The 11,819-nt window shown below is 40.0% G+C and overlaps 1 protein-coding gene across 1 annotated transcript; it reads right to left on the bottom strand.

Moving 5' to 3' along the window:
* Positions 1-10,508: 10,508 nt before the first annotated feature.
* On the bottom strand, positions 10,509-11,819 carry LOC138889977 (uncharacterized). The gene is made up of 2 exons (XM_070173325.1): positions 11,352-11,819; positions 10,509-11,165 (listed from the first exon to the last, which is right to left on the bottom strand). The coding sequence occupies exons 1-2, from the start codon at positions 11,817-11,819 to the stop codon at positions 10,509-10,511; spliced, it is 1,125 nt and encodes a 374-aa protein (XP_070029426.1).

Below are 11,819 nucleotides of genomic sequence, written 5' to 3'. Positions count from 1 at the left end.
CACATATTCAACAAGAAAAACCTTGCTTTTAACCAAAGACACATACCCAAAATTCACACCTGATGTCAAAAGACTTTGTACTATTGAAATAACATGTCACAGAACTTTAGTTTTAGGGGAAAGGTATTCAATTCACTTAATCAAGCACACTTCAATCCTTTAGAAACTAAAAGAACAAGCTGATTGATGGGGAAAATAGAGCTTAAACCAGCTTTGCAAAAAAAACATGAATGAGTACATATTATCCTAAGCATGAAGCAACTTTTAAACCAAACACGTTTAAACAAACCCCAACAAGAGGTGCCCTTCTTGCAAACCCATCCAACATGACAGACTAAACTCCAAATCCAAACTGTAAGATGAAAGGTAATATCAATGACATGAATGAACATAATAAACCATGGATACGCTAAATTAAGACAGAACTTCTAAAAGACATAGCCAACATTCAATAAAAGGAAACTAATGTTCATCTTCAAAATTTCCAATCGATTACATAGCTCCAAACTTGCACTTCACACATTTAGGGAGTCCAAGAAGTACCTGGGTGCAGAAATTAGAACAAGAAAAGATGAAGAAATTAGTAGTAATAGAACAGTGTCAATCAGTCACTCAACAACAGCAAATTCAGCTTCCTTGAACCATTTTCGAACCTAAATCAACTAAGAGGTCTTTGAAGTGTTAAAATGACTCTAATAGTGTACCCAAAAATGTAATTCCAAGCAGTTTTTAACCAAGCCTGATGCAGAGAGTTTTTCAGTCTTTTTAAGGTGTCCGTCATCTGTGTTAAGTGAAGTAAAAACCTTATTTATAAGGCAGGGGTCTGTTGTGTGTCTTCTAAGGCAAGGCAATGATATTCTCCCCAAAATACCCTCATAGAGCATCTTTTAAAACTGATTTTTGTACAGTTATTCTTTTCTTTCAGATATTTTCATTCTTCAGCCTATTTTCTTTAACAATTTTGGGCAGTTGTCCATTTAGGAAGCTTCCCAATCAGTTATTAAAGATTCCCCAAGTTAGACAATCCCCAAACCACCCCTAAAGTTCCTACTTATTCAATTAACACCCCTGAAAGTTCTGAACATGTAAAACCTAAACGAACAATTTTCTAACATAGCCCATAGGCCAAACGAATCAAATGGCATTAATCTCTGAAATCTAAATAGATTTATCATTGGAATGCACTCAGAACTAAACCCACACCTAAATAGTCAAAACTGACTTTTAGCAAGAATCAATGAACCTATTTGAGATTTAAACTCTGAAACAATTAACAATCATCTTAACAGGAAATTCAAAACAACATGATTCACTAACATGCTGATTTTGGAGCAAAATTCATTAAATATAGGTTAAATAATTAAACTAAACCCTAAATGGAGAACTACTGATTTAAGAGGCAAATGCAATAGTTAGCCCTAAACTTAACTGATTAACTCTGATGATTAGTTACGGGAAAAAGAAAACAAAATTCTAATGGCTTAAGATTAAAGCTAACTGACCTCTTTCCCTTTTTTATGACAAAAGAAACAGAAAGAAGAAGAAGAAATTTGAAAATGTAAGGAGGCTCCAGAAAACCAAGATGATGAGAAGAAAAAAAAAGTAAAAAAAAAGGAATGAATACCTATCAAAGAATGGCTGGCCATTCCGACTGGAATCATCTTCTCCGATTTAACCCAAAAATGGGTGTCAAATGATTGTTCCCATCGAGAACAAACAAGTGATACCCATTTCGGCTCAAATTGTCTATGAAGGCTCATGCATGTCCAGCCCAGATATGAAATGGCTCCAATTCGATAAGCCTCTTGGGCAATCAACAAGATGTGATGGGTGGAAGGAGCAAGGGGACGATCTGGTGAGGTTTTGGGTGGGCTTGGGTGAATTAGGGTTTTGGAGGTTCCCGATTTAGATCTAAAATTCGGGTTGTTTGGTAATAATTCGAGGGAAACGGGTTGAAGATTTGAACAGAGGAGGGCAAGGGGATTACATAGTATCAATTTGGAGGGGATCGGAGTGGTTTATCCCATCAACGCCGGCGGATATGGTGGAGGTTTCAGGGGCGGCGGGCTCTAGGGTTTTGAGAGACAAGGGGGTGAGGAGAAGACTGAGGGGGTTGACAGAGGTATGGGGGCGTTTGGACACTATTATATGAAAGGGAGTTGAGTTCCCACCCGTTGGATCATGCAAGATCAACGGCTGGAATATGATTGAGCCAAACGGCGCCGTTTTGAACCAGTTACAACGGACTGGGTTTAGGGGGAAACTGGACCTGGGCTGAACGGGTTTCAGGGGAAAAATGATTTTGGGCATGGGGGAAATTAATTGAATTGGCCCAAAAATCAGATTTCTTTGTTTCTTTTCCTTTTCTTTTTATTTTCCAATTTCTTTCTTTCTCAAATTAAATTAAATCTAAACTAACTCTTAAAAATTAAATTAACCTACCAAATTATATTAAAACTCAATATAATATTTACAATAATTAATTAAGTCCTAAATTATAAGAAAAAACTACAAAATTCGAAATTAAAAGAGTTAAAATGCAACATGAACTATTTTTGTGATTTTTCATATTTTATAAAACAGCTAATTACTAATTAATCTAAAAACATAAAATTAAATCGTAAATGCAAATGCAATGTATTTTTGTATTTTTTTTTCATGAGTTAAATAAAATTAAACATGCACAGACAAATGCAAACAATTAACAAAATGCTACAAATAATCTACGAAATTGCAAATAATGGGAAAATTTTATTTTTCTTGAATTTATGGGAATAATTCATATAGGGCAAAAATAACGTGCCCATAGCTGCCCCTCTTTGCTTGAAAACATGAAGAGTTTTCGTGCAAAGATAAAGTGAGCGGATACGAGCGATTTTTTCCCGTTTGAATACTCCATGGGAAGCATTTTTTAAAGATTTGACTGTACCCTGCTTCCGAGGTTGCCTACATACCCTTGGCTATAAAGGAATCAGGTTCGTGTAGTTCGGGAAGTTTCGGTAGCTGGGACTACCAGGAAGCTGTGATTTCACTGTTGTTGCTGCTGCTACTGCTTACTGAACTCCTTATTACACCAAGACAAAATGAAAGAAGCTAGACTAAACTTATGATCTATGAATTACAAGAATCCTATCTATATCTTCAAACTTGATCTTGCAGTTCCTATTGCTCTGTTGACTCGTACTCTCCAAGTGCAATTCCTTTGTTGCTGACTTGAATTGTAATCTGATATGCTTTCCCTTTTCTCCAAGTGGGCGCCTGATTGCCGAATTTGAAACGTCTTCCTTTGGCCACTGTTGTCTTCCCTTTGTTCTCCTGATTTCTAACATTTGATTCTCTTCCTTTCCTCCGAAATTTGCCTTATTCTCCAGATGGGCTCCTGATTGCGTCACTTCCTTTGAACATTGTTGTTTCCCTTCGTTCTCCAGGTGGGCTCCTGATTACCGACACTTACGTTGCTTTTCCTCGAAACTTGAATTGCTTCCCTTTGTTCTTCAGGTGGGCTCCTGATTGCTAAAATTCCTTTGAATATTGCTGCTTCCCTTTGTTCTCCAAGTGGGCTCCTGATTACCGACACTTGCGCTGTTTTTCCTCGAAACTTGAACTGCTTCCCTTTGTTCTTCAGGTGGGCTCCTGATTGCTGAACTTCCTTTGCATATTGTTGCTTCCCTCTATTTTTCAAGTGGACTCCTGATTGCTGAATTCCTTTGAACCTCGCTGTTTTTCCTTCATTCTTCAGGTGGGCTCCTGATTGTTGTCTTCCTTTGAACACTGTTGCCTTCTGTTTGTTCTCCAGGTGGGCTCCTGATTGCTGAACTTGCGCTGCTTTTCCTCGAAACTTGAACTGCTTCCCTTGGTTCTTCAGGTGGGCTCCTGATTGCTGAACTCCTTTGAACCTTGCTACTTTCCTTCGCTCTCTAGTTGGGCTCCCGATTGCTGTCTTACTTTGAACATTGTTGCTTCCCTTCGTTCTTCAGGTGGGCTCCTGATTGTTGCTTCCTTTTGTTCTCCAGGTGGGCTCCTGATTACCAACACTTGCACTGCTTGTCCTCGAAGCTTGAATTATTTTCCCTTTGTTCTCCAGGTGGGCTCCTAATTGCCAAACTTTAACTTCATTCCCTGAAACTGCTGCCTATGAACCTGATTACACCAAACCAAACAAAATAAAAGAAATTTTTCTACCCCAGTTTGATATCGGGAACATCTGTGAGTGTTAATCGAATCATGTTACCAAATATCTCTAAGAATTTGAAAGCTAGATCCCATTATCCAGGAGGGTCCTAAAAACTCCTAGTTAAATAACAGTTTTAAAGCTAACTTATGTTTCCTAAAGGTATGACTTCCGCTAAATCTCGTTATCTATGAAGGTTTAAAACTAAATTTCATTATCCAGGAGGGTTCTAAAAGTTAAAATCAAATCTCATCTTAAGTGTGACAACTTTAAGGCTAAATTATATTTTCCTACGACAGAACTTACACTAAATCTTGTTATCAAATAGAGGTCTTAAATCTAAGTCCCATTATTCAGGAGAGTCCTGAAAATTTCGAATTGAATCCTATCCTAAGAATGAAAACTTCAAAGCCAACTTATATTTCTTTGGGGTAAGACTTATGATAGATCTTGTTACTCATGCATATTCGAATTTTAAACTAGGTCCCATTGTCCAAGAGGGTCCTGAGAATTTATGGTCAAACCTGTCTAATACTTGCTTTCCCTTACGGAGGGTTTCTCTGAAACAAACAAAATTTGTTGCCCTTGTTTCAAATCCAAGAAAAATCTTGTCAGTTTAAAAATGTGGTGGTTTGTTTGTGGCATTCTTGCTGAAGGTGGCTCTTCCCTTGGCGTGCTTTGCTTTGACTGGCTACCTTGAACTGACCAAGTTTTGACTTTCTGACTGATCCTCAACCGCATGACCCTGGATGACCCGAGTGCTCTATACCCAAACAGTTGTTTTGCCTTTCTGACCTTTCTATCTGAACCTCTGCATCTCCTACAAAATTACTAAACCATTCTACCGATTGAACTTTCACTTACACTTTATGTCCCACTTTACATCGTACTATCTCTGGTATGTTCTAGCCGCATTTTGCTTTGTGCAATTTGGAAGTTGGTAGTAAGCTTTGAAATTCCTTCTTACTTGTTTAAACAAGGCTGATATTTGGAAAAGCCTTCGAGAAATAAAACCAAAAGAAATGAAATGCAATGACTTTGAGAGTTAAGAATAAAGAAGAAAATCCAAAACTGGATGACTGTTTGATGGAGAAAAGGAAAGAAACTTATCTGCGTGGAGCAGCTGGTACCAATGATTATGATATGTATTTCGGATTAATCAGCCCGGTCTATCTAACCAATCAACTTTCAGTTGTCATACTTTATGCCCCGAGATCTTCAAAATCCAATTTCTTCACCAAATCACTGACCCTGCTCGGCCTGCGGTGCCCTGAAGGGTTTTTACCAACAAACCTCTCTCATTTGTTCATCTCTCAACTCACCGTTGCCTTATGATGCTTGTGAGGGTTTTCACCAATAAGACTCTTTCATTTTAATTTCTCTCAGCTTACATCGCCTTACGGTGCCTGCGAGGGTTTTCACCAATAAGACTCTCATTTTTCATTTTTCCTGCTTAGACTGGAGTGTTGCCCTTGTTATGAATCACCTCTACTTGATTGACTTGGCATCTCTCGAAGACTGATTGAAAGGTCTTTATTTGGACCGTAATATAGGCTTTTGGATAGGGTTAGAAAGAAAGGATATCAAAAGGCTCAAAACAACTCAAATAGGTTCAAAATTACAACTTTTAGAATCAGATTTCTTATAACAACTACAACTTCTGCCCCAGTTTCTTTGCTTGGGGGCTTTTTAATTCTTATTTGATGGGACCGAACCGTGAGGCTGCCTACGTATACTTAAAGGAATCAGGTCGAACGTAGTTCATGTCATAGAAATTACTTTGATTTTTCTTTTCTTTTTCTTTCTCTTCTTTTCTTATTTTTCTTTTCTTTTTTCTCTTTTTCATTCTTTCTCTCTTTCCCTTTACTTATCTTTTGCGCTCGCATTTCTGAATTTTGCATACTGATTCCAAAAGAGGGGTATGAAAGGAAATAAATAAGGCTCAAAGGGGTAACAACGGATAAAGTGTTTAGATAGCTGAACAAAATGTCTTCGTCATTTCAATCTTCAAAACATGCCAAGTACAAACAAACACAATTTAAACCACAGAAATCATACATAATATCTTTTGACTGCATCAGAATTGATAGCCATATCTACACATTTGCCTTCTATATCTGTTAAATACAATGCACCATTGGACAACACTCTTGTTATAATGAACGGCCTCTGCCAATTTGGGGCGAACTTGCCTTTTGCTTCGGCCTGATGTGGAAGGATGTGTTTTAATACTTGCTGACCCACTTCAAACTTCCGGGGACGCACCTTCTTGTTATACACTCTTGTCATTCTCTTTTGATACAACTGGACATGACACACTGCTGTCAATCTTTTCTCATCAATCAAACTTAATTGCTCCAGACGGGTTTTGACCCGCTCATCATCATCAATTTCGGCTTCAGCAATAATCCAAAGGGATGGGATTTCAATTTCCGCGGGTATCACTACTTCAGTGCCATATACCAACAAATAAGGAGTCGCACACACTGAAGTGCGAACAGTAATGTGATAACCTAATAACACAAAGGGCAACTTTTCATGCCATTGCCTGGAACCTTCCACCATTTTCCAAAGTATATTCTTTATGTTCTTGTTGGCTGCCTCGACTGCTCCATTCGCCTTGGGGCGATATGTGGTGGAATTGCGATGTGTAATCTTAAACTGTTGACATACCTCTTTCATCAAATGACTATTGATATTAGCACCATTATTTGTGATAATCATCTTTGGGATCCCGAACCGACAAATGATATTTGAGTGAAAAAATTGACCACTGCTTTCTTGCTCACAAACTTGAAAGTTTTAGCTTCAATCCACTTGGTGAAATAATCAATGGCCACCAGGATGAACCTGTGCCCATTGGATGCTGCTGGCTCAATTGGTCCGATGACATCCATACCCCAAGCAATGAAGGGCCATGGTGCGGACATTGTGTGCAATTCGGATGGCGGAGAATGAATCAAATCTCCATGTACATGGCATTGATGACATTTGCGCACAAAACTGATACAATCTCGCTCCATGGTGAGCCAATAATAACCCGCTCGAAGAATTTTCTTTGCCAGAACATACCCACTCATATGTAGTCCGTAGACTCCGGAATGTACTTAGGTCATGATAGTTGTGGCCTGTCTAGCATCTATGCACCTTAACAAACCAAGATCTGGAGTCCTTTTGTACAAAACTCCCCTGCTGAAGAAAAACCCACTTACCAAACGTCGAATTGTTCTCTTTTGATCCCCCGTAGCTTGTACCACATATACCCCCATTCTGATGTACTCCCTAATATCGTGGAACCAGGGCTCACCATCAAGTTCTTCTTCCACCATGTTACAGTAAGCATACTGATCGCGGACTTGAATATGCAGAGGGTTGACATAAGCTTTGTCCGGATGGTGCAACATTGATGTCAAGGTAGCCAAAGCATCGGCAACCTCATTATGGATCCTTGGAATATGCTTGAACTCTACTGATCGAAACTATTGACAAAGATCATGTAAACATTGTCGGTACGGTATGAGCTTTAAATCTTGTGTTTCCTATTCTCCTTGATCTGGTGCACCAAGAGGTCCGAGTCTCCCAAGACCAAGACTTTCTGGACACCCATGTCTACAGCTAACCTCAAACCCAAAATGAATGCCTCGTACTCAACCATGTTGTTGGTGCAGTAGAAACGAAGCTAAGCTGTAACAGGGTAGTGATGCCCTATTTCAGAAATAAGTACGGTCCATATTCCGACTCCTTTCATGTTTGCAGCCCCATCAAAGAAAAGTTTCCAACCTGGTTTTTCAGTCTGCTCCAGCTCGTCAATATGCATCACCTCTTCATCGGGAAAATAAGTTCTCAATGGTTCATATTCTTCATCAACCAGGTTCTCGGCCAAATGATCAGCCAATGCTTGGGCTTTCATCGCAGTCCGAGTCATATAGATAATATCAAACTCCGTGAGCAAAATCTGCCACTTCGTAAGTTTCCCTGTGAGCATAGGCTTCTAAAAGATATACTTTAATGGATCCAGGCGAGAAATGAGGTAAGTAGTGTAGGATGACAAATAATGCTTCAGCCTCTATGCTACCCAAGTTAGGGCACGGCACGTCCTTTCCAGGTGAATGTACTTAACCTCATAAGATGTGAATTTCTTGCTGAGATAGTAGATGGCTTGCTCTTTCCTGCCAGTGATGTCATGCTGACCCAACACACAACCAAATGAATTATCCAAAACCGTCAAATACAAAATCAAAGGCCTTTCCGATTCTGGTGGGACCAACACAGGTGGGTTTGACAAGTATCCTTTTATCTTATCAAATGCTTCCTGACACTCATCAGTCCACTTAACCGCAGCATCCTTCTTCAGCAACTTAAAGATAGGCTTACAAGTTGTCGTGAGCTGAGCAATAAACCTGCTGATGTAGTTCAGCCTCCCTAACAGACTCATCACTTCGGTCTTGTTCCTCGGCGGTGGCAATTCCTGGATAGATTTGATCTTTGATGGATCCAATTTAATGCCTCGCCGACTGACTATGAATCCCAACAATTTCCCTGATGGAACACCAAATGCGCACTTTGCAGGATTGAGCTTAAGATTGTACCTACAGAGCCTCTAGAAAAACTTTCTCAAATCTCTGATGTGGTCTGACTACTTCCTGGACTTTATGATCACATCATCCACGTAAACCTCGATCTCCTTGTGTATCATGTCATGGAATATGGTTATCATTGCCCTCATGTAAGTTGCCCCAGAATTTTTCAAACCGAATGGCATTACCCGGTAGCAATAAGTCCCTCATGGTGTGATAAATGTTGTCTTTTCTGCATCCTCCTTATCCATCAAAATCTAGTGGTATCCCGTATAGCAATCCACAAAAGAACCAATCTCATGTTTAGCACAACTGTCAATCAAAATGTGGATATTCGGCAATGGAAAATTATCCTTTTGACTTGCTTTGTTGAGATCACTATAATCAACACACATTCTGGTCTTGCCATCCTTCTTTGGCACGAGTACAACATTAGCTAACCAAGTGGGATACCGTGTGACCCGAATGACCTTTGCATCCAACTGCTTGGTGATTTCTTCCTTAATATTCACACTCATATCAGTTTTGAACTTTCTCAACTTCTGCTTGACGGGAGGGAATGTCGGGTCAGTGGGCAAATTTGTGAACCACCAAGTCAGTGATTAGACCCAGCATGTCGTCATATGACCATGCAAAAATATCTTTATATTCAAACAGTGCTTTAATTATCTCTTCCCTGATTTGCGGTTCAAGATGGACATTTATCTTAGTTTCTCTAACATTATCTGGGTCCCCTAAATTAATTGCTTCCGTATCATTCAGGTTAGGCTTGGGTTTTTCTTCAAAATGATTTAATTCCTTACTAATCTCTTCAAAAGCCTCATCCTCATCATATTCCGATTCATCATCACACTCTATTTCTTGAATTATTATTTCAGAATTAGACTGACTTTTAAGATTGGGCCGAAGATTCCTCATGCATGTCATGTCATTGAAACCAGCATAAAAAAAACTGTACAGAAAAGAAAAACAAAATAAAACTATCAGGAATGATGGAAAAAGGACATTGCATTTCAAAAATAAAAGATAACAGGGTTTGTACATCCAAACAGACGAAAAACAAAATCTGAATTACAACCCTGGAATAATTCAAATAAACTGAAAGAAAATCAAAGCAAAATACCAAAACTCCTTCCGAGTAGGGAGAGGAGTAGCCTTCTAATTGTTAAGCTTTTCATTCGGCCCGACAAACTTCACATCTGCCTTTCTAGACCCTTCTCCAACTTCCACCATGTTCACATCATCGAACAACCTCTGGAACCTTTCAATTAACTCTTCATCAATGTCGACCACAGAACTTGGAACTGTTGTCACTGGGTGTTTCCTGGCACTAGGCTTGACAAAAGACCTGGAGAGATACGGGATAGGCTTTGGAAGTGCCCACGCCCTCTGTTTCAACTTTCTAGCCCTTTTCACATCTGCCGTTGTAGGTTTGAATCCCAGACCAAACGTACCCAAGTTTTTAGGGAAGGACACTGGTTGTATGATACCCTACAGAGATGCGCCCAGACCCTTACCAGGTACAAAGCCATTTTTTAGCATTTCAAAGGCCACCATGACTAATGCGGAGGTCACCTTTGGAGTTGGAACGCATTTCCCTTCTAGAATTTTCTTGACCAACACTGTTTCAAAACCTGATAAACCCAGGGACCTTTGTCGTCTTCAACCCCAATGAATGGGACAACGGCATCACTGTGAGCACACAAATTATCCTCGCCATACACGACGATCTCCTGTCTATCCCATTCAAACTTGACCATCTAGTGCAGAGTGGACGGGACTGCTTTGGCGACATGAATCCAAGGTCGACCTAACAGCAAATTGTAGGAGACGGCTACATCCAGCACCTGGAACTCCATGGTAAATTTCACCGGTCCTATTGTTAACTCAAGCACTATATCACCGACTGAATCTTTCCCTCCACCGTCAAATCCCCGAACGCAGATGTTGTTCTTGTGAATCCTCTCATCATCCGCTTTCAGCTTATTCAGAGTAGAGAGAGGGCAGATGTTTGCACTGGAACCATTGTCAACTAATACCGTGGTAACCACAGAATCTTCACATTTTACCGTAAGATAAAGAGCTCTGTTGTGTTTAGTACCTTCCACATGCAACTCATCATTAGAGAAAGTGACTTTGTTAACCTCAAATATTTTGTTAGCGATCTTTTCCAGATGGTTTACTGAAATTTTGTCGGGGACGTAAGCCTCGTTCAGAATTTTCATTAGGGCTCGATGATGCTTATCTGAGTGGATCAACAATGACAGCATGGAAATTTGAGCATGTGTCTTCCTCAACTGCTCCACGATGGAATAATCTTGCACCTTCATCTTCCTCAGAAACTCCTCCCCCTCTTCTTTAGTCACTGCTTTCTTTGCTAGAATTGGGTTATCTCTGGACGTTTTAGCTTTCCTTAACTATTCCGGGGTAAAGCATCTTCCTGAACGAGTTAATCCATGGGCCTCATTGACTTCTTCTTTCACTTCCTTTCCCTTGTAGGTCACTATCACCCGTTCATAGTTCCATGGGATAGCCTTTCTGTTGACTATCGGCAGCTGGGTTACAGTCTTGATGATGACAAGATCAGTACGGGCACCCTATACAATTATGATAGGCTTTCTTGTCACTCCTGGCACAACCACTTTTGACTTTTCTTGTTTTGCGGCATCATCACATGGGGACCCTTTCTTGACTACCGCAGATGGTTCACCTTTTGTTCCACTCAACTTGTTCACTGATCCTTCAATCGTGGGTTTTTTGATTGGCTTGACCTCACTGGACCGAATCATTATGACAATCTGCGATGGCTTCTTGGGCTCCCCTCCCTTATGTACTATTTCGATCATGTCCGTTTCCTGATGGGTTGGCAACGGGTTCTGGTTGATGTTGGGTGTCTCTGGAGTTTGGACTTCAATCCGGTTTGTGTTAATGAGATCATGGATGGCATTTTTTGAGTGCCACAACTTCTCCGTATCATTCCCCGGAGTACCAAAACAATATTCACAGCTTATAGAGTAATCAAGATTCTTTGGAGGAGGGTTTGGCAATTTCAATTCAATTGGTCTCGGCAT

The sequence above is a fragment of the Nicotiana sylvestris genome, chromosome 4, assembly GCF_000393655.2.
Source record: "Nicotiana sylvestris chromosome 4, ASM39365v2, whole genome shotgun sequence".
NCBI lineage: Eukaryota > Viridiplantae > Streptophyta > Magnoliopsida > Solanales > Solanaceae > Nicotiana > Nicotiana sylvestris.
The sequence above is the reverse complement of the archived record's forward strand: the minus strand, read 5'-3'. Positions and strand labels throughout refer to the sequence as shown.

Bases quoted from the DNA above. Each gene is read 5' to 3' on its own strand.
- LOC138889977 (XM_070173325.1), bottom strand. From the start codon at position 11,819: ATGCCGAGACCAATTGAATTGAAATTGCCAAACCCTCCTCCAAAGAAT. The intron at 11,166-11,351 runs GTATAGGGTGCC...ACCCCGGAATAG, and splicing joins CAAGAAAGCCTATCATAATT to TTAAGGAAAGCTAAAACGTC.